This window comes from Petaurus breviceps, unplaced genomic scaffold, assembly GCF_028583685.1.
Source record: "Petaurus breviceps papuanus isolate PSGF00001 unplaced genomic scaffold, PetGlider_PUasm1.0 551, whole genome shotgun sequence".
Taxonomy (NCBI): Eukaryota; Metazoa; Chordata; class Mammalia; order Diprotodontia; family Petauridae; genus Petaurus; species Petaurus breviceps.
In genome coordinates this window covers 9,692,797-9,717,731 of record NW_027186372.1, presented here as the reverse complement: position 1 = coordinate 9,717,731, position 24,935 = coordinate 9,692,797, and the positions used below count along the sequence as shown (strand labels likewise).

Genomic DNA, 24,935 nt, shown 5'->3' with positions numbered 1-24,935 from the left:
GTGCCATGTACCATTGAGAAGAAGGTATATTCCATTTTATCTCCCTTTAGTTTTCTCCAGAGATCTATTAATACCTACCCTCTCTAAAATTCTATTCACCTCCTTACTTCTTTCTTGTTTATTTTGAGCTTAAATTTATCAAGTTCAGAGATGGGGATATTAAGGTCCCCCCCTAGTATAGTTTTACTATCTATTTCTTCCTCTAATTCCCAAATTCCTCTAGGAATTTGGATGCTATACCACTTGGTGCATATATATTAAGTAATGATATTGCTTCATTCTCAGTGGTGCCATTCCCTCCCCTGTTTATGCTTTTATTTTTCTTCCCTTCTCCCTTCCCCTCCTTAAGAGTTTTCCTTTTGACCACCACCTCCCTCAGTACTCCCTTCTTATCAGCCCCCCTCCCTTTTCCTCCCCTTCCCCCTTATTTCTTCCCTCCCTTCTAACCAACACCCCCTTTTTAGCCCTTCCCCCCTCCTACTACCTGTAGGATATGATAGATTTTTATACTTAATGTAGTATGTTATTTCTTCTTTGAACCAAGATTGACAAGAACAGATCTCATGTAAAGCTCCTCTCCCTCCCATCTTTCCCTCTGTTATAATACATTTTGTGTCTCTTCTTGATAAGAGTCCTATGCTTAACTGGTTGTATTATTCCCTCTTTGCACCAGAACCAATGAGCGAAAAGCTCATATAATGTTCATCTCCCTCCGTTCTTTCCCTCTATTATATTGTTTTTATGCTTCTTTGTGTGGCATAATTTACCCTTTTCCTCTTCATTCTTTCCTCTTCTTCTATTGCAGTCCCTTTGTAGCCCTTAATAAGGGTTTTTTTTATCATCATTTTGTGTAATTTATACCTATACCCTCTACTTGTCTATAAACAGTTTGCTCTTATTAAATAGCAGGGTGTGTGTGTGTGTGTGTGTGTGTGTGTGTGTGTTTTCTTTGTTTACCCTTCTATGTCTCTCTTGCATCTCGTAATTGGAGGTTGAATTTTCCATTGGGCTCTTTCTTTTTCATCAGGAAGGTCTGGAAATCTGTTATATCATTGAATGACCATCTCCTTGCCTGGAAGAATATGTTCAGTTTCGCTGGGTAGGCAATCCTTGGTTGTAACCCGAGCTTTTTTGCCTTGCGAAAAATTGTATTTCACTTTCTCCAGTCTGCCAGATCCTGTGCAATCCTCACTGTGGTTCCGCAATATTTGAATTGTTTCTTTCTGGCCACTTGTAGTATTATTTTCTTCTTTACCTGGTAGTTCTGGAGTTTGGCCACAACATTCTGTGGACTTTTCAATTTGGGATCTCTTTCAGGAGGTGTCCGGTGGATTTTCTCAATTTCTATTTTACCCTCTGGTTCTAGTATCTCAGGGCAGTTTTCCTTGATGAACTCTTGGAAGATGTTGTCCAGGCTCATTTTTTCATCATGATTTTCTGGTAGGCTTATGATTTTCACATTATCTCTCCTGGATCTGTTTTCCAGGTCATTTATTTTTCCATTGAGATATTTTACCGCTTTTTCTAATTTTTCATTCTTGATGTTTTGTTTTCCTAATTCTTGGTTCCTCATAGAGTTATTCGCTTCAATTTGGTTGATTCTCATTTTTATTGATTTTCCTTGGTTAGTTTTTGGAGCTCCTTTTCCATATCACACATTTTTCTTTATAAGGAGCTGTTTTCTTCATTGTAATATTTTTCTAATTTTGCAATTTTGATTTTAAAAGAATTATTCATTTTATCTTCTATCTCTCTCATTTGGTTTCCAGAGTTCCTTTTGAGCTCATCTAAGAAAGCTTTCTGTGCCTGAGACCAGTTCCCTGTTGAGACTTCAGCTGTGGGTGTTGAGAGCCATCACTGTCTCCCTCTGAATTTGGTTCCTCCCTCTCACAATAGTAGGACTCCAGAGTCTTTGTCTTTGCAGTCTGCTTTTTACCTATTTTGAGGCGGGGTCCTAGCCACAAACTTCCTGTAGGGTTCCCAAGCCTTTTCTGTTTAAAGTTTTGCCCTGGGGCAATAATTACTATGTTTTCAGGGTCAGAGGAGGGTATTGGAGCAGCCGGGGTTCACTCTGCCATCCCGGTCCCTGGAAGTCCAGATAGGGGCTTTTTAAATTTCTAGGCTGTCGATTGGTAGTCCCATGAGTACCTGCTGCCCCTGGCAGGAGCGCTGCATTTGACTCTTACCCTGTTCCATCCAGTCCCCGCCTTGCAGTGATAGGCCTGGCAGTGGCCCTTGTGGTTGGTGGGTCAACTTGTCACCAGGTTAATTAGTCCTCATCAAGGCCTCTGCACCACTTGGGATCGTCTTCCCCTTTCCTTCTTTACTTTTTGAAACATGGATATTGCAGAAGTATGTTTTTCTTGGCTTCATTTGTATAAGGAATATTATATTTCTTACCTTCTCAGTGGGTGGAGAAAGGGTAAGGGGAGGGAGAGAATTTGGAACGAAAAAATAAATTGGGTTTAACAACAACAACAAAAAAAGAATCCCTACAAGTGACCATAAAAGTGACCTTTGCTTGGAGGGTTCAAGAAAGGAACCTGCTGGTTTCCAGGGAGTTCATCTCACTCACACTTAGAGAGCCGCGATTGTTGTCAGACAGTTTTTCTTTTCATAGGACCTAAATCCTCTTCTCTGTAACTTCTATCCACCATCCTAGCTCTGCGTTTTATCGTCACGCACAATAAACCCTTCAAATTCTGGAAGACAGCTATAATTCTCCAACCTAATTTCGATTACTCCTTTGCAAAGTTATCATCCATACTACAACTCTTTACTATGACCAAGACGGAAGGATCTCAAGTTCCCTTATGGCTCTGACATTTTGTAATTCTGACCTTTCATCGCCTTTGTACTGAGCACTGGACACAGGGACCTTGTAAATGTTTGCTGAATGAATAAGTGAATTAAAGCTTCACTGGGTCTTACCCGTCACTGATCATGGAGCTGTTGAGGTCCCAGGTTTTGGTTACCTGGCAGGAATGAGCGTTACCTATTATGTGTGGCAGCTGTTTGGCCTGTCTTCTCCTGCGATCTCCAGAATAAAACAATAGCGCATTTAATGTAATTTCTGAAAATATCTTCTCTGCGAGGCTGTTTTTCTAAAGATCACATCATAGTGACAGTGTAGAATTTTTCCATGTTATCGAGAACTTGTTATTGATCAAGAACATTCTATAGTGTAGTGGAAAGAGCTAAGTTACTACTGACTGACTAGGAAGGCCTAGGCTCTATTTCTAGATCTGGCTACAGCTACATGACCTTAGATAAGTCACTGCCCCTCTCTGAGTTCTCTGGAAAATGATAGGGCTAGACATGATTGAATTAATAGCCTTCCTGTTATCAGTATTTTAAACTCTCCCTGTGCCCTCTTGATTCAGACAAGAATTTATTTTGTAAACAAAATAAATAATGTGAGTTTCTTCCTCTGTAAAGTGATAGGTTGGACTAGATGACCTCTGAAGTCCCTTCCAGATCCAAATCTATTAACCTAACTAACCTCTTTTATTAAGTTCAGTATCCCGATACCGCTGTGATAATGGTGATGATTATTCTTTTATAGCAGGACAAATCAAAGTGCTAAAATTTTAAAGATAATGTGAATGAGAAGTATCTTGATTTTTCCCATTGCCTGCCTGTTATCTCCACATTCATATGATTTTATTAGCAATTTAATGGATATTATAAGTAGGCAGTCTAATGGAACATTTTCTTTTTTTTTTCAGAGTTTGAATGAGCTGGAAGTATTATGTAATCACCTCTACGTAGGGACTGATCTTTCACAACGAATACAAGCTGAGAAAGTGTTGCTGGAACTTATTGACAGTCCAGATTGTCTCAGCAAGTGTCAGCTTTTATTAGAACAAGGAACAGTAAGTATATTTGATATGTGTGATTGAACTAGTTTTAAAATATCATTATCAGTGGTAGTAGATATAAAATATAGATAATATGAAAATGATAGATAATCTATACAGTGCTTAATTTGTAGCTGTAGAACTCTAGAGTGAGAAAGGAAGAATGTAGGAAAATCTAGGGGAAAAGTCTGAGTGAGAATGAGGGGAAATTTAGACACTTAGGGTCATGAGATGCTGGAAGGGTTATCATACCTACCCTTTATTAGGAAAGGTTGAATGACGGGGCAGCTAGGTGGCACAGTGAATAGAGCTCTAGCCCTGGAGTCAGGAGGACTTGAGTTCAAATCTGGCCTCAGACACTTGACACACTTACTAGCCTTGTGACTTGGGCAAGTCGCTTAACCCCAGTTGCCCTCCAAAAAGCAAAAAAAAAAAAAAAGGGTTGAATGACAGCCAGAATTTTTTTTCTAGAAGAGGAAAAATTTACTATTAACTTCTTTAAAATGTTAAAGAATAGTTAAGAAAATAAAGCAAAAACACTAATAAATAAAACTCAGATTTGAGGGAAGAGTTCTGAGTAAGTCAGACAGTCTAAGATTAATTATTTTTATTTTTTTTAACTTTAATTTATTAATTTGTTTGTTTCCTTTTAGTTTACAGGATTCAATTCCACAATTCCTTGAATTTCACATTTTGTTCCCCTCCCTCCCCTCCCCCCCATGGCAGCTTATTATCAAGTATAGGATCTGTAAATACTTTCACATTATACAATGGTCAGGTTATAAGGATGGATTGTACCAGCTGGAATGAAAAATGGTAAAGAGAACATAAAATCAAATAAGAGAACAAAAAAGATCAGGTATTTTGCTTCCACCTGGATATAAATTTAGTTCTTTCTAGTTCTTTCTCTGGATGCACTTTTTCTCTCCATCATGCGTCTTTTGGGATTGACTTATATCCCTGCATTGTTGAGAAGAGTCCAGTCTATCAAAGTTGGTCATCACACATATGTTGTGTCTGTAATTGTGTACAAATTCCTCCTGGTTCTACTCTTCTCACTCAGCATCAGTTCTTTTAAGCCTCTCCAGGTAAATATGAACACTAATGCATTGTTGGTGGAGTTGTGAACTGATCCAGCCTTTCTGGAGAGCAATCTGGAATTATGCCCAAAGGGCTATAAATACTTTCATACCCTTTGATCCAGCAATACCACTCCTAGGGTTATATCCCAAAGAGATCATAGAAATGGGAGAAAGACCCATATGTACAAAAATGTTTATAGCAGCTTTTTGTTGTGGCAAAGAATTGGAAATTAACGGGGTGCCCATCAATTGGGGAATGGCTGAACAAGTTGTGGTATATGCATGTTATGGAATACTATTGCACTATAAGAAATGGGGAGCAGGTGGTCTTCATAAGATTAATTTTTTTAAATGATGATAATTAGCAGATCTTCTGGGACCCCATACCCAGGGATGCTGTTGCTCTAGAGTATAAACAGTCTTTTTTACCTGACCTCATCCCAGTCTTTCATGGCCACAGTTGTGTGACTGCTATATTAATCTAATGTCATTAAAGGCCAAGAACTGTAATCAGACATAAAAAGAAAGAGAAGATGTACTCAGAGATTACAAATATGCATCCAGCCGGTCAGCAGAGTAAGACTGTTATTCTTAGACCATGTAGATAAACTTGATTAAATGTACACTTAAGGAAAATCACCTTGGCAACTTTAGGTGGGATGAACTAGTGTTGAGAGATTTGAGAAAGACCAAATGGCAATCTGATGCAGTAATCTAGATGAGAGGTGATGAAGGCCTAAACTACAGTGGTAGCTATATGAGTGGAGAGAAGTAGCTGTGAAAGAAATACAAAGATTTGTCAATAAACAGGATATTTAGGGTGAGGGAAAATATGGAATTGTGGGTAATCCCAAAGTTTAGAGTCTGGATGGTATTGTTTTCTACAGAAAAAGGAAAGTGTAGAAAAGGACTGGTTTTGAGGAAAAAGATAGCATGTTCAGTTTTTGAAAAATGAATTTAGATGTCTGTGGGACATCTAGTTTGAAATGTCCAATAGGGAGTTGGTGATATGGGCCTGAAGCTCAGGAAGCAGTGATATATAGGTCTAGAAATCATCATCATAGAGATTATAATGTAATCCACGTGACATGAAAGTGTCACCAAGAAGTAGTATCTATAAAGAGCAGAATATCTAGCCTAGGGGAACATTCACAATTAGGAGATGTGATGTAGATGAAGAATTAACAAAGGAAATGAAGCAGGAGCAGTTCTATAAGTAGGAGAACAACCAGGAGAGAACTGTGCATGAAAACCCAGAGAAAAGAGAGTATCCAGGAGGAAAGGATGGTCACCATGCAGCCAGATAGAGACTAGGGAAATGGTTGACTTGGATAAACATTTATTCATTTTATTTCCTAAAGTTTTAAAATTTTACCCAAAAATGACTAACTAAAATCAAGCATCTACTTGAAATTCATGAGAGCTAGGTCCATAAAGACAAAGTATGACTTTTTTATGTTAATAACTTGTTGAGTTTTATCTAAATTGTAAATCATTTGAAAATATACCTATAATCATAATAATGTTAAAATGGAGACTTCTGAAGAGATCCATAAAATTAAAATACATTTTTTTTGTTTAATAGGAAATGATTTAATAATAATAATTGACATTTATATACAATTTAAAGTGTTCAAAACAAACTTTATTAGTTAGTTAAAAAAAAAAGAAAAAGAAGCAGCCTTCGCGTTTGTTCCTCACAACAAACCTGGTGAGGAAACAGATTCAGAGAGATTAATGGATTTCAGAGCAGAAATTTAAAATCCCAAAGTTGGTATTTAATGTATTCTTATGCAGTGATTATAAACTGATTGAAAGTCTTGCTTCTATTCAGACTCAGGCTAATTTTCGAATCCTGAGACTTTGGATATTCTTGCTTCTTTGTTGATGAGCTTTATGACCTTGGATGAGGTGCTGCCCCTCTTTTTGTTTGTGTCCTCACATTCTCTAGGTCTACTCTTCTTTGATTCAGTAGTTCATTTCTTTGATTCCTTGTAGTTATTTGAGGTGGCATATCTTACCACTTTTCTCTCTCAGAAATTTGATGCCTTTTACCATGGTTAAATTTTTTTTGAACAAAGTAAAAAGGAAAAGAAAAAAATGGCATTCTAAAGCATTAGAATTTGGAGCACAAATAATTTGACCAGTTCTTTCTTCTTTCATTTGGTCTAGTGAAAATTAATTAAAAATGAAAAAAAAACTTTTTTTTGCAGACATCCTATTCTCAGTTACTTGCAGCAACATGCCTTTCGAAACTTGTCAGCAGAGTGACTCCTCTACGTATTGAACAAAGGATAGATATCCGTAAGTACTTGATTGTGCTCTTTACAAAATAACATCTGAAAAGGCAGTTTTTCTCTAAATGTTTTGCCGAAATCAGAAGTGTGTTATGTGTTCCTGATATTTTAAAAAATCTTTTGGTTCTTTTAAAGAGGAGTCTAAGATGGATTATCTTCCCTGATAACAGGGGTACAAAATCCTAAAATGATTGAAAAGTGATTTTTCTTTTGCTTTGGAATAGCGTAGATAAAGTATTGCATAGAAGATTGACCTTCCCCAAATTTTTTGCTTTTTTAAAAAGCAAATCCACCTTGACTTACCATAGGTGTCTCAAATTCTCTTTCTCTAAAACAGAGTTCTTTATCTTTGCCCCCCAACTCACACCTTTGATTTCCCTGATGTCCGGGATTTCCCCATTCTTACAGCCACCAGGTTCGCAGCCTCAGAGGCATCAGACCCTCTTTATTCTCTATCACTCCACATAGCCAGTCTTGTTGTTCTTCCTTAAAGGAGTTAACATTGGTCCCTGTCTCTCTGTTCGTATAGCCGCCGCATCACTTCAGGCCTTTACCGCCTCTCTTCTGTGCATCTGTGATAGTTTTCTGATTGGTCTTCCTGTCTCCAGGCCCTTCACCTTCCATCCTCTATAAAACTGCCCAAGTATTATTTCTAAATCACAAACCTCTCTGGCTTAGGAAGCTGCAGTGGGTCTCTGTTGTCTCTAGAAGAAAATATAAATCCTGTTTGCATTTCATACACTTCACAATCTGTGCACAGACTCTCTTTCCAGGCTGGTTCCATATGACTTCCCCTAGTGCATGTCTACATTACAGGCAAATTGGCCTCCTTGCTGCTCCCTATATATAAAATATTCCATCCATCTTTGACCGGGCTATATCTCATTCTGATAAAAGAAGTGTTCTTTCCTTACTTCCTGAAATTCCTAACTTTCTTCAAGTTTCAAGAACCACTTCTTATAAGAGATCTTTCCTGATCTAGCCCATTCGTTAGTATCCCCTCCCCGTTACTTCATATTTGCTTTGTTTATATTTTGTGTTTGCACATCTTGTGTACATGTTGTTCTCTACCAATTAAATGTCACTCCTTGAGGGCTGAGCTGGTTTCATTTTTGTCTTTGCAATTCTCAGTGTCTGGCACATAGTAGCCTATATTGAATACTTATTTAATTGAAATTAATTGATTACTTTATTTTTAGTTTTAAAAAATATATTAATAATTTGTTTTTACCCTATAGAAACTTGCTAACAGATACTCAAGCAAACCCTATCTACAAAATATACTTTTTTCCCAATTTATTTATTTATTTTATTTTATTTTGTCTTTTGGAGGGCAATTGGGGTTAAGTAACTTGCCCAAGGTTACACAGCTAGTTTTGTGTGTGTGTGTGTGTGTGTGAGTGTGTGTGTGTATGTGTGGGTGTTAAGTGTCTTGAGGCCAGAACCAAACTCGGGTCTGCACTTTATTCACTGTGCCACCTAGCTGCCCCTCCAATTTATTTATTTATTTTTAGTTTTCAACATTCATTTCCACAAGATTTTGAGTTACAAATTTTTCTCCCTGTTTTTCCCTTACCCCCACCCCAAAATAGCAAGCCTACTGAATACCCCTTTCCCAAATCTGTTCTCTCTTATATCCTCCCCCATCCTCCCCCTAACTTTCTAGTAGGGCAAGATGAATTTCTATGCCCTAGTACCTGTATATTTTATTTCCCAGTTGCATGTAAAAAACAATTTTTTTAAACATTTGTTTTTAAAACTGAGTTCCAGATTTTTTCCCTTCTTCCCTCCTCACCTGCCCCCACTGGGAAGATGAGAAATTCAATTTAGGTTTTACATGTGTAGTTACACAAAACATTTCCATAGTAGTTATATTGTGAAAGACTAAAACTATATTTCCCTCCATCCTTTCTCGCCCCCCCCCACTTATTCTATTTTCTGCTTTGACCCTATCCCTTTTCAAAAATGTTTGCTTCTAACTATCCTCTCTCCCAATCTGCCCTCCCTTCTATCATCTCTCCTCTTATCCCCTTCCCCCCTATTTTGCTGTAGGGTAAGATAACCCAACTAAGTGTTTATGTTGTCCCCTCCTTAAGCCAAATTCAATGAGAGTAAGGTTATCGCATTCCCTTTCACCTTCCTGCTCTTCCTCTCCATTGTAACAGTTTTCTCTTGCCTCTTTTATATGACATAATTTACCCTAATCTATCTCTCCCTTTCTCCTTTTCCCAATAAATTCCTCTCTCACCTCTTCATTTTAGTTTTTGGATATCATTCTTTCACATTCAGCTCAACCTGTGCCCTCTGTCTATGTGTACATGTACATACATATGCCCACACTCACATATATATTTATTATTATGTACACATATACCCTTCTATACATACATATGTGTATGTATACACACATATATGTATGTATATATACATATTTGTATGTATGTATGTATGTATGTATATATTCCCTTCAACTATCCTCATACTGAGAAAAGTCTTATGAGTTATAATTATCGTCTTTCCATGTAGGAATGTAAATAGTTCAACTTTAATAAGTTCCTTATGATTTCTTTTTCCCATTTACCTTCTCATACTTTTCTTGCTTCTTCTATTTGAAAGTCACATTTTCTGTTCAGCTCTGGTTTTTTTCATCAAGAATGTTTGAAAATCTTCTATTTCATTGAATGACCATATTTTCCCCTGTAATATTGGGTAGGTGATTCTTGGCTTTAGTCCTAGTTCCTTTGACCTCCGGAATATCATATTCCAAGCCCTTCAGTCCCTTAACGTAGAAGTTGCTAGGTCTTGTGTTATCCTGATTGTGTTTCTACAATACTCAAATGGTTTCTTCCAGACTGCTTGCAGTATTTTCTCCTTGACCTGGGAACTCTGGAATTTGGCTATAATATGCCTAGGAGTTTTCTTTTTGGGATCTTTTTCAAGAGGCAATTGGTGAATTCTTTCAATATCTATTTTGCCCTCAGGTTCTAGAATATCATGGTAATTTTGCTTGATGATTTCTTGAAAGATGGTTTCCAGGCTCTTTTTTTGATCGTGGCTTTCAGGTAGTCCAATAATTTTTAAATTATCTCTCCTGGATCTATTTTCCAGTGAGATATTTCACATTGCCTTCTATTTTTTCATTTGTTTGGATCTGTTTTATAGTATCTTGATTTCTTATAAAGTCATTAACTTCCAGTTGCTCCAATGTAATTTTGAGGGGATTATTCTCTTCAGCAAGTTTTTGAAATTCCTTTTCCATCTGGCAAATTTGGCTTTTTAAGGCATTCTTCTCCACATTGGCTTTTTGGGCCTCTTTTGACATTTGAGTTAGTCTATTTTTTAAGGTGTTATTTTCTTCAGGATTTTTTTGGGTCTCCTTTAGCAGGCTGTTGACTCTATTTTCATGGTTTTCTTGCATCATTCTCATTTCTCTTCCCAATTTTTCTTCCACTTCTCTTACTTGATTTTCAGAATCTTTCTTGAGCTCATCCATGGCCTATAACCAATTCATATTTTTCTTTGAAGCTTTTGATGCACGAGTTCTGACTTCATTGTCTTCCTCCCCTTTCATGCTTTGATCCTTTTTGTTCCCAAAAAAGGAATCTATGGTCTGATTATGTTTCCTTTGCTTGCTCATCTTGCCAGTCAGTTACTTGTCTTTTGAGCTCTTTGCTACTGAAGAACTCTGCTTTCAGAATGGAGAGAGCTTTGTCTCAAATCATGGGGGGTTTTTGCAGCTGCCAGAGTTATTAGGAGAGTGCCCTCTCTGAAGCCTCCACCTGTGCTGGCACACTGGCCACACACCCCAGGACTATCACCCAAGACCTTGTCCAGATCCAAGCAGATTAAAGCAAGAGCAATTACCCTCTGAATGGTTGCTTGGTCCTCCTACAGTCTGCAGGCTGGGAGCTCTGGAGGCAGCCACACAGCAGCATCTGTAGCCATTGTGACTCCACCCCTTCTTGACCCAGAGTCAGGGGCCGGACCCTGCTCTTCCATCCCCCTGTTCCAGCAGTTGCACACTGAGCTTTTACTTTGTCTTTGGTGGTTATGGGTTGAGAAGTCAGGAAACTGCCACAGCTGCCAGTGATTCACTCTCTTGAAGTCTGTTCCTGCTGCTGTTAGTCAGGGTTGCCCCCCAGGGCCAGAGCCACAGGGCTCATGTGGGACTGTACTCGCCTCCCAGCTTGGTGCGATGGACCGTTCCTGTCGGACTACTAGGCTGCCTTCAGCAGGAGATTTGTTTCTCTCTATCACTTTGTGGGTTCTGTAGTGCTAAAACTTATTGAGTCATTTTTTTATATGTGTTGGCAGTGATTGGAGCAGGAGCTCACTCCAAGTTTGTGCTTCTCCTCCACCATTTTGGCTCCGCCCTCCTAAAATATACTTTTTAATGATACTTAAGTAAAACTGTATAGTAACATGATTATAACTCATAGTACATGTTACTTTTCACTTTTTTCATTTACTGTTTGTTAACACACTAGTTATGTGTTTTAATTCGATAGTATGGTGCCAACATTGCCCATTATATTTAACCTCAATTTGCTGTCTTAGTTTTGACTTTATTTACATTGTATTCGTTGTGTATATTGATCTTTTGGCTTTGCTTTCACATTCTGCACCATTTCATATAAGTTTTTCCTTTTTTCCCTTTTTCCTCTGAATTCTTCAATTTGTCATTTCCTTTGTTGCATTAATATTTCATTTCATTGATTTAAATTGTGCAACTATTCCCTAACCATTTTGATTTTTTTCAATTTGTTAATTTATGTTTATTTTTTAACATTAACTTCCATAAGATTTTTTATTTTCTCTCCCCCCCTCCCTAAGACAGCATGCAGTCTAATATAGGTTCTACACATACATCCCTATTAAACACATTTTCACATTAGTTATGTTGCATAGAAGAGTTATAATGAATGAGAGAAACCATGAGAAAGAAAAAAAAACAGAACAAAAACAAAATAATCTGTTTTGCTTTGCATTCAGATTCCATAGTTCTTTCTATGGATGTGGATGACATTTTTCATCATGAGTCCTTTGGAGTTGTTTTAGGTCCTTGCATTGCTGAGAAGAGCTAAGTCTATCAAAATCAATCATTGCACACTATGGCTGTTAACTGTGTACAATGTTCTTCTGGTTCTGCTCATTTCACTCAGCACGCGTTCATATAAGTCTGAACAGGATTTTCTGAAGTCTTCCTTTTCATCATTTCTTATAGTGCAATAGTATTCCATTATATCCATATATCATAATTTGTTCAGCCATTCCCCTATTGATGGGTGTCCCCTCAATTTCCAGTTCTTAGCCACCACAAAAAGAGCTTCTATAAGTATTTTTGTACATATGGGTCCTTTTCCCATTTTTATGATCTCTTTGAGAACAAGGGTATGCACATTTGTATAGCCCTTTGGGCATAGTTCCAAATTGCTCTCCAGCATAGTTGGATCAGCTCACAGCTCCACCAACAATGAATTAGTCTTCCAGCTTTCCCGTGTCTTCTCCAACATTTACCATTTTCCTATTTTGTCATGTTAGCCAGTCTGATAGGTGTGATGTGGTACCTCAGAGTTGTTTTGATTTGCATTTCTCTAATCAGTAGTAATTTAGAATATTTTTCCTGTGTCTATAGATAACTTTAATTTCTTCCTCTGAAAACTGCCTGTTCATATCCTTTGACCATTTATCAATTGGGAATGATTTGTATTCTTGTAAATTTGACTCAGTTTTCTATATATTTTAGAAATGAGGCCTTCATCAGACACACTAGTTGTAAAAATTCTTTCCAAGTTTTATGCATCCCTCCTAATCTTGGTTGCATTATCTTTGTGTAAAACCTTTTCAATTTAATGTAATCAAAATGATCCATTTTGCATTTCATAATGTTCTCTATCACTTGTTTGGTCATAAATTCCTCCATTCTCCATAAATCTGTCAGGTAAGCTATTTCTTGATTCCCTGATTTGTTTATATCTAAATCATGTACCCATTTGGACTTTATTTTGGTGTACAGTGTCAGACATTGATCTATGCCCAGTTTCTACCATACTATTTTCCAATTTTCCCAGAAGTTTTTTGTCAAATAGTGAGTAATTCCCTAATCATTAGGCACTCTTTTTGTTTCTAGCACTTTGTTGTTGTTTTTTTGCAGATGATATGATTTTTTAAAAACCATTCCATTTTATTTTTTTTCCATTTTTCAAATGCTTTATTAACTTCTGATTTACATCATTCATTTCCGCCACATTTTGAGTTACAAATTTTCTCCCTGTTTTTCCCCCACCCATTGCCCCAAAATAGCAGTCCCACAGGATATCCCCTCCTCCAGTCTGCTCTCTCCCATATTTTCTCCCATACCCCTTTCTGCTTTTCCAGTAGGGCATGGTGGATTTCTATGCCCCAGTGCCTATATATCTAATTTCCCAATTACATGTAAAATAGTATTAATAATAGTATATGTATATATTTAAACATTTGATTTTAAAACTTTGAATTCCAGATTCATTCCCTTCCTCCCTTGTCACCCACCCTTACCGGAAAGGTAAGCAGTTCAATATAGGTTGTCATATGTGGCTAATGCAAAACAATAACATACTAGATATATTGTAAAAGACTGACTATATTTCCCTCCCTCCTATCCCACCTCCCACTTGTTCTATTCTCTGCTTTGATCCCGTCCCTTTTCAAAAGTGGGTGCTTCTAACTTCCCTCCCCCCAGCCTGCTCTCCCTTCTATTGTCCCCCCTCTCATCCCCTTCCCCCCTACTCTTCCATAGGGTGAGATACCCTATTTAGTGTGTATTTCATTCCCTCCTCCAGCCAAATTCAATGGGAATAAGGTTGACCCATTCCCTTTTGCCTTCCTATTCTTCCCCTCCATTGTAACTTCCCTTGCCTCTTCTGTATGAGATAGTTTACCCCCAATCTGTCTCTCCCCATCTCCTCTCATTATATTCCTCTCACCTCTTAATTTCACCTTTTAAGTATCATCCCTTCCCATTAAATGGGTCTTGTGCCCTCTATCTATGTATACCTGTAAACATATATATACACATTCACATATGTATTCATATGCCCATATACCCATATATATGTATATATGTATACATATATTTCTATTCCCTTCAACTATTTTCATAGTGAGAAAAATTTCATCAGTTACAATTATTGTTTTTCCATGTAGGAATGTTAATAGTTCAACTTTGATAAGTTCCTTATGATTCCTTTTCCCTGTTTACCTTCTCATGCTTCTCTTGCTTCTTGTACCTGAATGTCAAATTTTCTATTCAACTCTGGTTTTTTCAGCAAGAATGCTTCAAAGTCCTCTATTCCACTGAATGACCATATTTTCCCCTGAAACATGATACTCAGTTTTGCTGGGTAGGTGACTCTAGGTTTAATCCCAGCTCCTTTGACCTCCGGAATATCATATTCCAAGTCCTTCGATTCCTCAGTATAGAAGCTGCCAGATCCTGGGTTATCCTTATTGTGTTTCCACAATATTCAAATTGTTTCTTCCTGGCTGCTTGTAATATTCTCTCCTTAATCTGAGAATTCCAGAACCTGGCTATAATATTCCTAGGAGTTTTCTTTTTGGGATCTTTTTTAGGAGGTGATCGGTGGATTCTTTCAACCTCTGTTTTGCCCTCTGCTTCTAAAACATCAGGGCAGTTTTCTTTGAGAACTTCCTGGAGGATGCTTTCTAGGTTCTTACTTTGATCATGGCTTTCAGGTAGTCCAATAATTTTTAAATTATCTCTCCTGGATCTATTTTCTAGGTCAGTGGTTTTTCCCATGACGTATTTCACATTGCCTTCTATTATTTCATTTGTTTGGATCTGTTTAACAGCATCTTGATTTCTCATAAAGTCATTAGCTTCCATTTGCTCCACTCTAATTCTGAAGTAATGATTCTCCTCAGTGAGCTCTTGAGATTCTTTTTCCATCTGGCAAATTTGGCCTTTTAAGGCATTCTTCTCCTCATTGCTTTTTTGAGCCTCTTTTGCCATTTGAGTTAGTCTATTTTTCAAGGTGTGATTTTCCTCAGTCAGGCTGTTGACTCTCATTTCATAATTTTCTTGCATCGTTCTGATTTCTCTTCCTAATTTTTCCTCCACTTCTCTTATCGGCTTCTTAAGGTCCTCTATGGCCTGTAACCAGCTTGTATTTTCGTTTTGAGGCTTTTGGTGCAGGAGTTCTGACTTCACTGTCTTCTTCCTGTTCCATGCTTTGCTCCTTTTTGTCCCCAAATTAGGAGTCTAATGTTGGAATCTTCTGTCTGCTTTGTTTCCTTTGGTCAAGTCGCCCCTCAGTCACTTGACCCGTGGGCTTTTTGCCACAGTAGGACTCTGCCACCAGACAGGGGAGCTTTCGTCTCAAATGCTGGGGTTTTCTCAGCTGCCTGAGGTATTAGCTGGGTGCCCTCTCTGAGGTTTCTACACGCTCTGTCAAGCTGGACACACACCCCAGGACCTCCACCTTAGACTGCAATCCAGATCCAAGGAGGTTAAAGCAAGCTCGATTACCCCTCAGACTGGTGCTTGGTCCCCCTATACTCTGCAGGCCAGTAGCTGAAGCTGCCACATGGCACTGGCTGGCTGTGCCAGCGTCTCAGCGGCTTCTCACCCAGGGGCAAAAGCTACGCACTCCCACTTACTGGTCCCAAAGTCCAAACTGCACTGACCTCTCACTTTGTCCTTCGCATCTATGTGTTGATAAATCTGGAAACGGCCACAGCTGCTGGTGTTCTGGAGTCCCTCCGGCTGCGGCTGGTCAGGCCTGACCTGGGGCTAAATCCTCTGCCTTACGCTCAGCTCTGAGAGTGCTGTGCTGGCCGATTCTTGCCGGCACCTGCCGGGCTGTCCTCAGCGGGAGGTTAGCTTCTCTGTGTCATTTTGTGGCTTCTGAGACCCCTGCAACAACAGCACTGTCCTTCACCAGTGGACAGTATTCACTCTCTGTTTGCAGGACAGTCTCAGGAGCTCTTAACCAACAGCCAGGTTCCAGAATTTCTTCAACAACAGGACTGTCTTTCACCAGTGTACAAATCTGGCAAAACAACATCAAAACAGACAAAGTACCAGCAAAACAGCCATGTCTCCTCAGTCCTTGGCAGCTCCGGGGGCAGGTCTCAAAAGTCCAGGGCAATTCAAAGTGGCCCTCAGCAATCCTCTCAGTCTGTCTCTGCCTCCAAAGGTGCTGCTTCCAAAAAGTTCTTCTGCCTCTCTCTCGTGTCTCTCCAAATCTACGTCACCAGCTCCTCCTAGTTCAGGACTTTCTTTTCACGTCTACAAGTCCATCCCTCAGGTGGGATTAACAAGCTCTGGGTTTTAACACAATCAAACCAAAAACCAGGCCAATACAGGGGAATCTTTAAATGCCATTACTATTACAGGTACCCAGCACAATGTTTGTTAAATATTTGCTCAGTAAATATTTTTGCTTAATAAATACTTGCTGATTGATTGATTGATTATCAAGTAGTGTTCTCCCCACTACTGATAAAGGTCAAGCAGAGATAGGCTTATACCACATGTCAAGGATGTTATAGAGGGATTTTTTCTACAGGGGTTGTAGGTTGACCTGTCAGGTTCCTTTCAAAAGACACTAAGATTCTGTGGGTGTTTTTGATTTGTTTGTGGGGGCCAAAGGAAGTAGTAGTAGCAGGTAGATAATCTTATGATTAACAAAGTTTTTTCTGTTCACTTTGAGGAATTTTCCCTTGTATTTCATGTATCTTAATTGACTTTAAAGGTATAGCCTGGTATAGTGGATATAGAGCTCTCATCAGAATCAGTAAGACATGGATTTAAATCCTATCTTTGACATATTAATCATATAATCAACTAATATTTATTAAGCATCTGCTATAATTAGAGGTCTAGTCCTCATTCTTGTGAACATATAATATAGGCTGTATAATCCAGAGCAATATGACTCAGAGGTATGAGAAACTTTCTGAGACTATAACCTGCAGAGTAGGTGCCAGTCTGCCTTAGAACATCCAGACTTCCCTGGAGCAGAGATGTCAAACCAAAATACAAATAGGGACTCCTAAGTCATATATAAGGATTCTTGCAGACACACAGTGACTTAGAAAACCATATCTTAATATTTTCTGTGTTTTGTTTTATTTTTTATCTTGTTAACCATTTCCTAGTTACATTTTAATGTGGTTTGGGCCCTGCTTGGGAGTTTTGTGGGTCACATGCAGACTTCTGACTGCATATTTAACTCCTTTGCGCCATAGCATTGATATCTCTGGTTGTCCGGTACAAAAAGCATTGTATTTGTGAGTATTTCCTTAATTTTTCCTAGTATGTCTTGCTTTATACTTCTGTTTGTGTTACAGAAATATAAACCTCAGAATGAATGATGGTATTATTGCTATTTTGTCACTTTATCATTGTCAGTACTTACTGAACTCCAGCAAAATATGTTGGATGTTCTATGAGGCATAAAATGAAACACATGTAATATATTTGGCTCTGCTAATACAGAGATAAAATATAAAATTTCTCTTTTCCTGCCCAAGATAAAATTAATTCTTCAGGTAACATCTAAAGAATCACTTGTCAGTATTCTCTCTTCTCATCCCCATATTGATCCCTTCCCCTTCATGAGCCAGTTCAGCTCTATACTGGCCTTTCTTGAATCCTTTTCCTCTTTATCATTTCACTCATTGTGCTTTGCCACACGTCATTGTCGGCTCATTCCCACCATTCATTCCCTTTGCTCCTAAACCTGTACTGCTAAAGTAAGATTGAAAAAATCATGCAACCTTTCTGACTGGCTCCACAACAAATTTATGTTATACAACCTCAACTGTGGTTAGGCAATCCTTACACCTCCTTTATCAACTCACTACCCTGCTCTCCACAGCTCTTTCAAAGCTTTTCTTCTCTCCTCAAACTTCCTATGGCTCTCCCTACCCCCACCCTCTTAGCTGAGAGCCTTGCTTCATATTTTACCAAAAAAATTGAAGCCATTTTCCACGAGTTCCCTCTCCTCCTCTCTTCCTCATCTCATATGGATCAGGTGTCACCATCTCCTCTTTCACCCTCATCTCACACGAAGATGTGACCTTACTCCTTACCAAGGCTTCTTCCCCACTTGCATTCATGATCTTATTTCATCCCATCTCCAGGAGATTGCCTCCTCTCTCATCCTTCTTCTAGCACTTATCTTCATTCTCTCTCTGCCTCCATTCAGCTACCAGAGTGATTTTTCTAAGGCTTAGTTATGACTATGTCACCCTTCTACTCAAAAAATAATCTCCCTACTGCCTCTAGGATCAAATACAAAGTCTTCTGTTTAGTGTTCAGTGCTCTTTATTACCCAGTCCCTTACCCCACCCTCCACTCCTACCCCAACCCCTCCGCTTTTCCAGTCTTACACCTTACTCCCTGCCATGTAATCTTTGATCCAGTGTCACTGCTCTCCTTTTGTTCCAGGAATAAGACATTCTACCATTGCTTGGCTCCAGGCATTTTCTCAGACTGTCCTCCATGCCTAGAATGCTCTCTTGTCTTATATTTGCTAACTTACCTCCCTGACTTTTTTCAAGGCCCAACTTAAATCTCTCTTCTACAGGAAGCTTTTCCAATCCCTTTTAATTCTAGTGCCTTCCTTTTAATTATTTCTTATTTTTACTGTATATTGATTGTTTGTAGCTATTTATGTGTTGTCGCCCCATTAGACTGAGAGGTCCTCGAGAGAAGGGTCTTTTGCCTCTGTATCCTAGCATTTAGCACAGTGCTTGGCACAGAGTAGGTGCTTAGTAAGTGTTTATTTACTAATTCTTGATCTCATCCCCTCCTGATTCTCCAGCAGATACTTCCTATAATCCTCCCTCTTTCATATTTCAGTTTCTTCCTGTCTATTAGCTCTTTCTCTGCTGCTGACCAGCATGCCTGTATCTTAACAAACTTTCACTTGATTCCTGTAGTTAATTGTCCTATATCTCTCCTCCCCTTCTTGACTAAATCCCTTGAGATGTACACTGCACTAGCTACTTTTCCTTCCTCTTCTCTCATTATCTTTTAAACCCTCTGCTATATGGCTTCAAACTTCATAATGCAATTGAAACTGCTCTCTCCAAAGTTACCATTGAGAGAGAATTACAGGAACGTGGGATAGCTTATTGAAAATGCTTAGACTTAAAAGAGACTCCAACATCTATCATTTTCTTTTTTTGTCAGCTTTGCCAGTCTGGGTTATGAGATGGCACCTCAGAATCCCTCCTTTCTCAAGGAGTTTGGCTCACTATTTCCTTCCCCCCCTCAGTTCCTACCCTTTATACTAGAGGCATCTGTATAGATATGAAAGTTCCCTAGCACTTTTAACTAAAAGTACTAGGGAACTTTAGTATCTACATAGAGGTTCCCTCAAATTCCCTAACCTTCCAGTTCCTCAGCTTTCTTAAGTCCCTTTTTATTCTACCTTAGTCACACAAAGATGTCAAATACACCTAGATTTTACCATTTCCCACAAGTTTCCCACTCCCATAATTAGAAACTGTACTATTCCCCTATATGACCATAACTCCCTATATTTCTACCTTTCTCTACTTTAATCGTTCTAATGATGCACTGCCTGCTAAACATTCATTCCATTAGCAATTTCAAACCCCCTGAACTAAGTAAAATAATTTTAGGAGGTCAAATAAAAATATAAATAGTAGGGGGCGGCCAGGTAGCACAGCGAGTAAAAGCACCAGCTCCAGTGTCGGGATGACCTGGGGATAGAATCTGGGCTCAGATACTTAGCACCACAACCAGAAATAACTGGCCGTGTAACCTTGAGCAAGTTACTTAACCCCGATTGCTTTAAAAAAAAATATATATATATATATAGTAAACAAAATAGATTTGCTTTATATTTAGGAAAATTAAATTGTCTTTCATTATGTCTATCCATTGAAATAAAAGATGATTGGAAATGCAATGTCTGAAGGGAAAAAATACTGTTATTTTTCACTGGAAAACTTGTCATGAGATATTCAGTTTTGGTAGTAGCATGATTGCTGAAATGTATGGTGCTGAAAAATCCTAATAATGATGAAGAATATTTTCTTTACAGGGAATTATATTCTGAACTACATAGCATCCCGACCCAAATTGGCTCCCTTTGTCATTCAAGCTCTTGTTCAAGTCATTGCTAAAATTACCAAGTTAGGATGGTTTGAGGTTCACAAAGATGAATTTGTTTTCAGAGACATTATTGCTGATGTAAAAAAGTTTCTACAGGTAAGAACTCATTCTTTGTATATATTTTATACTACTGGGTTAATCATGGTTGTTTCTGTGCAGTGTTCTTTTTTTCTATAGTTAGTAAATGTGGGTTTTCAACTTTACAAACCAGAGAAGAGTATATAAAAATTAACAGTTTTAATATTCAGTATAATTTAAAATGTTTATTTATTTTAAATATAAATTTAAAATGTAGGTGATATTTTAAACGTAAATGTAAAATGTAGATGATAATATCTATTGGGAAAATATGTTCTGAGGATGACTGATAATAAAGTCATATGACCTTAGGTTTAGAGCTGAAAAGGATCTCAAAGGCAAGCTAGTCTGATACCTTTACTTTACAGATGAGGAAACTAAGGCCCAGAGAAGTTAAGTGACTTGCCAAAGGTTATGCAGAGGGTATCAGAGGCAGATTTTGAATACAGCTCCTGTAATTCCATAGCCAGTGTTCTTTCTATTATATACATTGATACCTTTAAAAAGACAAAAAACCTTGAAAAGTTTTTTTTAAGTAGGTGTAACACCAGTGCAATATTTACAGCGCCCACGATCACAATAAAGACCATGACTACACGTATCGCATGATGTTCGATCACAAATTATACCAGATTCTCCAGATAGAGAATAGAACTGCATCATTTATTTAGACACCAGAAAACAGAATCCCAAAACCAGTAAGCCGATTGCATTATAGTACCAAAGATATTCAAAAGCCATAATAACACTGAGAATCACAGCATCCTTCAGCCTTCCCACAAACCAATACAAAATCAATATTTACTCACAAACCTTGCTATCTCCTTGCCTGAGCTCCTTTATCCCCCAGAGTCTGGCTAGCTCTGAACCAGCTTTCTGTGGGTTCTTCTTCCCTTCTGCAAAACTCCTCCTACCACAGGCTCTATGTGACTACATTCAGCCTACTGAGAGGTAGAGTTTATCTTCATAGCAGAGAAGCTTCCTGTGAGCTCTGCTGCACCCTTCAACAAATTCCCTCCATCACAGGCTCCTTGTGATTACATTCAGCCTATCAAGGGGCAGAGTTTACTTTCAAAGCAGGGGAGGTCTTCAGACTTCCCCCTGGGTCTATTAAGAGGCAGGGAAAATCTTCAGAATCTCATTCTCATTACAGTAGGCCAAACTACTTCCCATTTTTAAGCCTTAATCCCAATTGTTGGTCATCTGATGCACCTTAGTAATAAATGTACTGTGTAAAGAATTTTTTATTTGAGACAGGAAATGTAACTTCAAATTCTTTTTCTGAGAGGGTTCTGGGAAGATAACATAATAGGATGGGAAATACTGGACTTTCCAAAATTCTCCCACAAACAAGATAAAATATTGCCTCAAAGTGATGTTTGAGCAGCAGAAATAATTAAAAGCCAGGCTAATGGAGTTGTCCTCCTTAAACCAGCTTAAGGTCCTTAAGAAAGACCTAACCTTCAGGGGGGAAGGTTTGGCTGATCATAGGGCAAACACCTCCAGGTAGACTCCATTGAATCAAACAACAAGCTCTGGGTTCAGCTGAGTCAGGCTGCTTTCTTGGCTCCTGGAACTTTCACGTCAAAGCAGTGTGTAGGGGGTGGGGTGGAAGAGGTCAGGCAGCTGAGTTGGGAAAGATTGAAGGATCCTTCACTGTGGCAGAATGCCAGACCCAGTTGTGTTGATCACACCTGGTCCAAGGAACCACTGTGGGCAAGGAGGAGAAAGCACATGCTATGTGAGCATTGTAGCAGAGGGGTGATGCTGCTGCTACCTGTGAGCTACCAAGAGAGCAGAGGCCCTGTTTACTCTTCTGGGACAAAGGGGTGAGCTGAAGTTTGCAGCCATAAGAGGGACCACAGGGAGCAAGGGCTTTTGCAGTGACAGTGTGGCTGAGGTGGAGAGGATTGTCTGAGGTTGGACCCCCAAACAGAGCTCAGAAAACAATAATATGAAAAACCCATTAGTAAAACAAGTAATCCAGAGAACAGATTGGAGAGACACAATCTAAGAATTGTTGGACTACTTGAAAGTTATGGTAAAAAAAAGTCTAGATAGAATATTACAAGAAATTATTAAGGAAAATTACCCTAAAGTTCTAGAGTAAGAAGGTAAAATAGAAATATAAAAAAAATCATTAATCACCATTTTGAAAGAGATCCTAAGATGAAAACTCACAGGAACATCATAGCCAAGTTGTGAAGCTCCCAAGTTAAGGAGAAAATACTACAAACAAGAGAAAAAAACAATTTAAATAATATGACACTATAGTCAGGATAACATAAGATCTAGCAGCTTCTACATTAAAAGACCAAAGAGCCCAGAACTTTGCATTTTGAAGAACAAAGGAGCTTGGTTTGCACCCAAGAATAACTTAACCCAGCAAAGCTTAATATGATCCTGAATGAAAAAAAGGATATTTAATGAATTGAAAGACTTTCAGATATTTGTGCTTCAGTGGAAAATTTGCCATCTAGGAAAAATATAAGGTAAACATTAAGACAAATAATAAAGGACTCAATAAGGTGAAATTGTTTACTTCTTATATGAGAAAATGTTATCTGAACTCTTAGGAATGTCGTTGCTTGAGTAGTTTGAAAGTGCATATGAAGATAGAAGGCTTCTCATGTAAACTGGATTAAAAAAGGACAAACATAGCTCTAGAAGGGTATCAAAGTCTTCTAAATTTATAAAGAAACAGGAGGGTAAATGGATAGAATAAGGGAGGGACTTTGGGGGGAGAGGATATGAGAGGGATTCCTACAGGAGTAGATAATATAAGGAATAGAAGGGTAAGGGGAGAAGATATGGGAGGAGGGGTTCTTTAAAAGGGCATGGATAAGGGGGTTGTAGTTTAAAGTAAATCAGACTTGTGAGAAAGGATAGGGGAAAAGAGAGAGTGAAAAGGAAAAGGGAGAGTGAGGAAAAAAGATTGGAGGGAAATGTACAACTAGTAATTGTAACTTTGAATGTGAATGGAATGAACTCACCCATAAAACAGACACCAATTACAGAATAGATTAAAAATCAGAATCCAACAATATGTTGTTTATAAGAAATACATTTTAAAATGAGAAATACAATAACAGTTAAAATAAAGGCTGAAGTAAAATTTATTATGCTTCAACTGAGGTAAAAAAAAAGCAGGTTAGCTATCATGATCTCAGACAAAGTTAAATCTAAAATAGACTTAATTAAAAGAGATAAACAGGGAAATTATGTTATGATAAAAGGGACCATAAAAATGGAGCAATATCAATACTAAACCTATATACATCAAATGCTATATGTAGCATCTAAATTTTTGAAGGTAAAATTAAATGAATTACAAGTGGAAATAGATAGTAATACTATAACTCTCCCCTCTCAGAATTAAATAAATCTAACCCCAGAAATAAATAAAGGAGCGGCTAGTAGGAGCACAGTAAATACAGCACTGACTCTGGAGTCAGGAGGACCTCAGTTCAAATCCGGCCTCAGATACTTAACACAAAAACTAGCCATGTGACCTTGGGCAAGTCACTCAATCCCAGTTGCCCTCCAAATAAATAAATAAATAAAGACATTATGGTGGTAAATAGAATCCTAGATAAGCTAGATATGATAGATATCTGGAGAGATCTGAATGCTACTAGGAAGAAATTCACCTTTTTTTTCAGCTATATATGGTGCCTTTACAAAAATTTACCATATATTAGGGCATAAAAACTATACAGTTAAGTGCAGAAATACATCCTTTTCAGATCATAGTGCTATAAAAATTATATTCAATAAGGGACCATGGAAATACAGATTAAAAACTAATTGGAGACTAAAAAACTTAACCTTAAAGAATGAGTGGGTTAAAGAACAAATCATAGGGGCAGCCAGGTAGCACAGCGAGTAAGAGCACCGGCCCCAGTGTCGGGATGATGTGGGGATCAAATCCAGGCTCATACACTTAGCACCCACCCAGAAACACCTGGCCATGTAACCTTGAACAAGTTACTTAACCCCAATTGCTTAGGGGCGGCCAGCTGGCTCAGCGAGTAAGAGCACCAACCCGGGGATCGAATCTGGGCTCAGATACTTAGCACCACACACAGAAATAACTGGGTGTGTAACCTTTAGCAAGTTACTTAACCCCAATTGCTTAAAGAAATAAAAAATAAAAAAAGAACATATCATAGAAACAATTTCATTAAAGAAAATAACAGTAATGAGACAATGTATCAAAACTTGTGGGATGCAGCAAACGCAGTAATCAGAGGAAAAATTATATCTCTAAATGCTTATTATATTAATAAAATAGAGAAAGAACAGACCAATGCATTGAGTATGCAATTAAGAAAACTAGAAAAAGAGCAAATTAAAATTCTCCACTTAAGCACCAAATTGGAAATCTTTAAAATTAAGGGTGAGATCAGTAAAATTGCGTGCAAGAAAACCATTGGTTTGGTTTTGGAGTTGGTTTTAAAGAAAA

The 24,935-nt window shown here is 38.2% G+C and overlaps 1 protein-coding gene across 1 annotated transcript in view; it reads left to right on the top strand.

Moving 5' to 3' along the window:
• The window catches only part of RANBP17 (RAN binding protein 17), a 350,044-nt gene that overhangs the window by 10,872 nt on the left and 314,237 nt on the right, over positions 1-24,935 (top strand). The window contains exons 2-4 of the mRNA XM_069102382.1: positions 3,729-3,875; positions 7,156-7,246; positions 20,322-20,488. Of these exons, the coding sequence (XP_068958483.1) occupies positions 3,729-3,875; positions 7,156-7,246; positions 20,322-20,488 (405 nt within the window). The remainder of the gene's footprint in view (positions 1-3,728; positions 3,876-7,155; positions 7,247-20,321; positions 20,489-24,935) is intronic.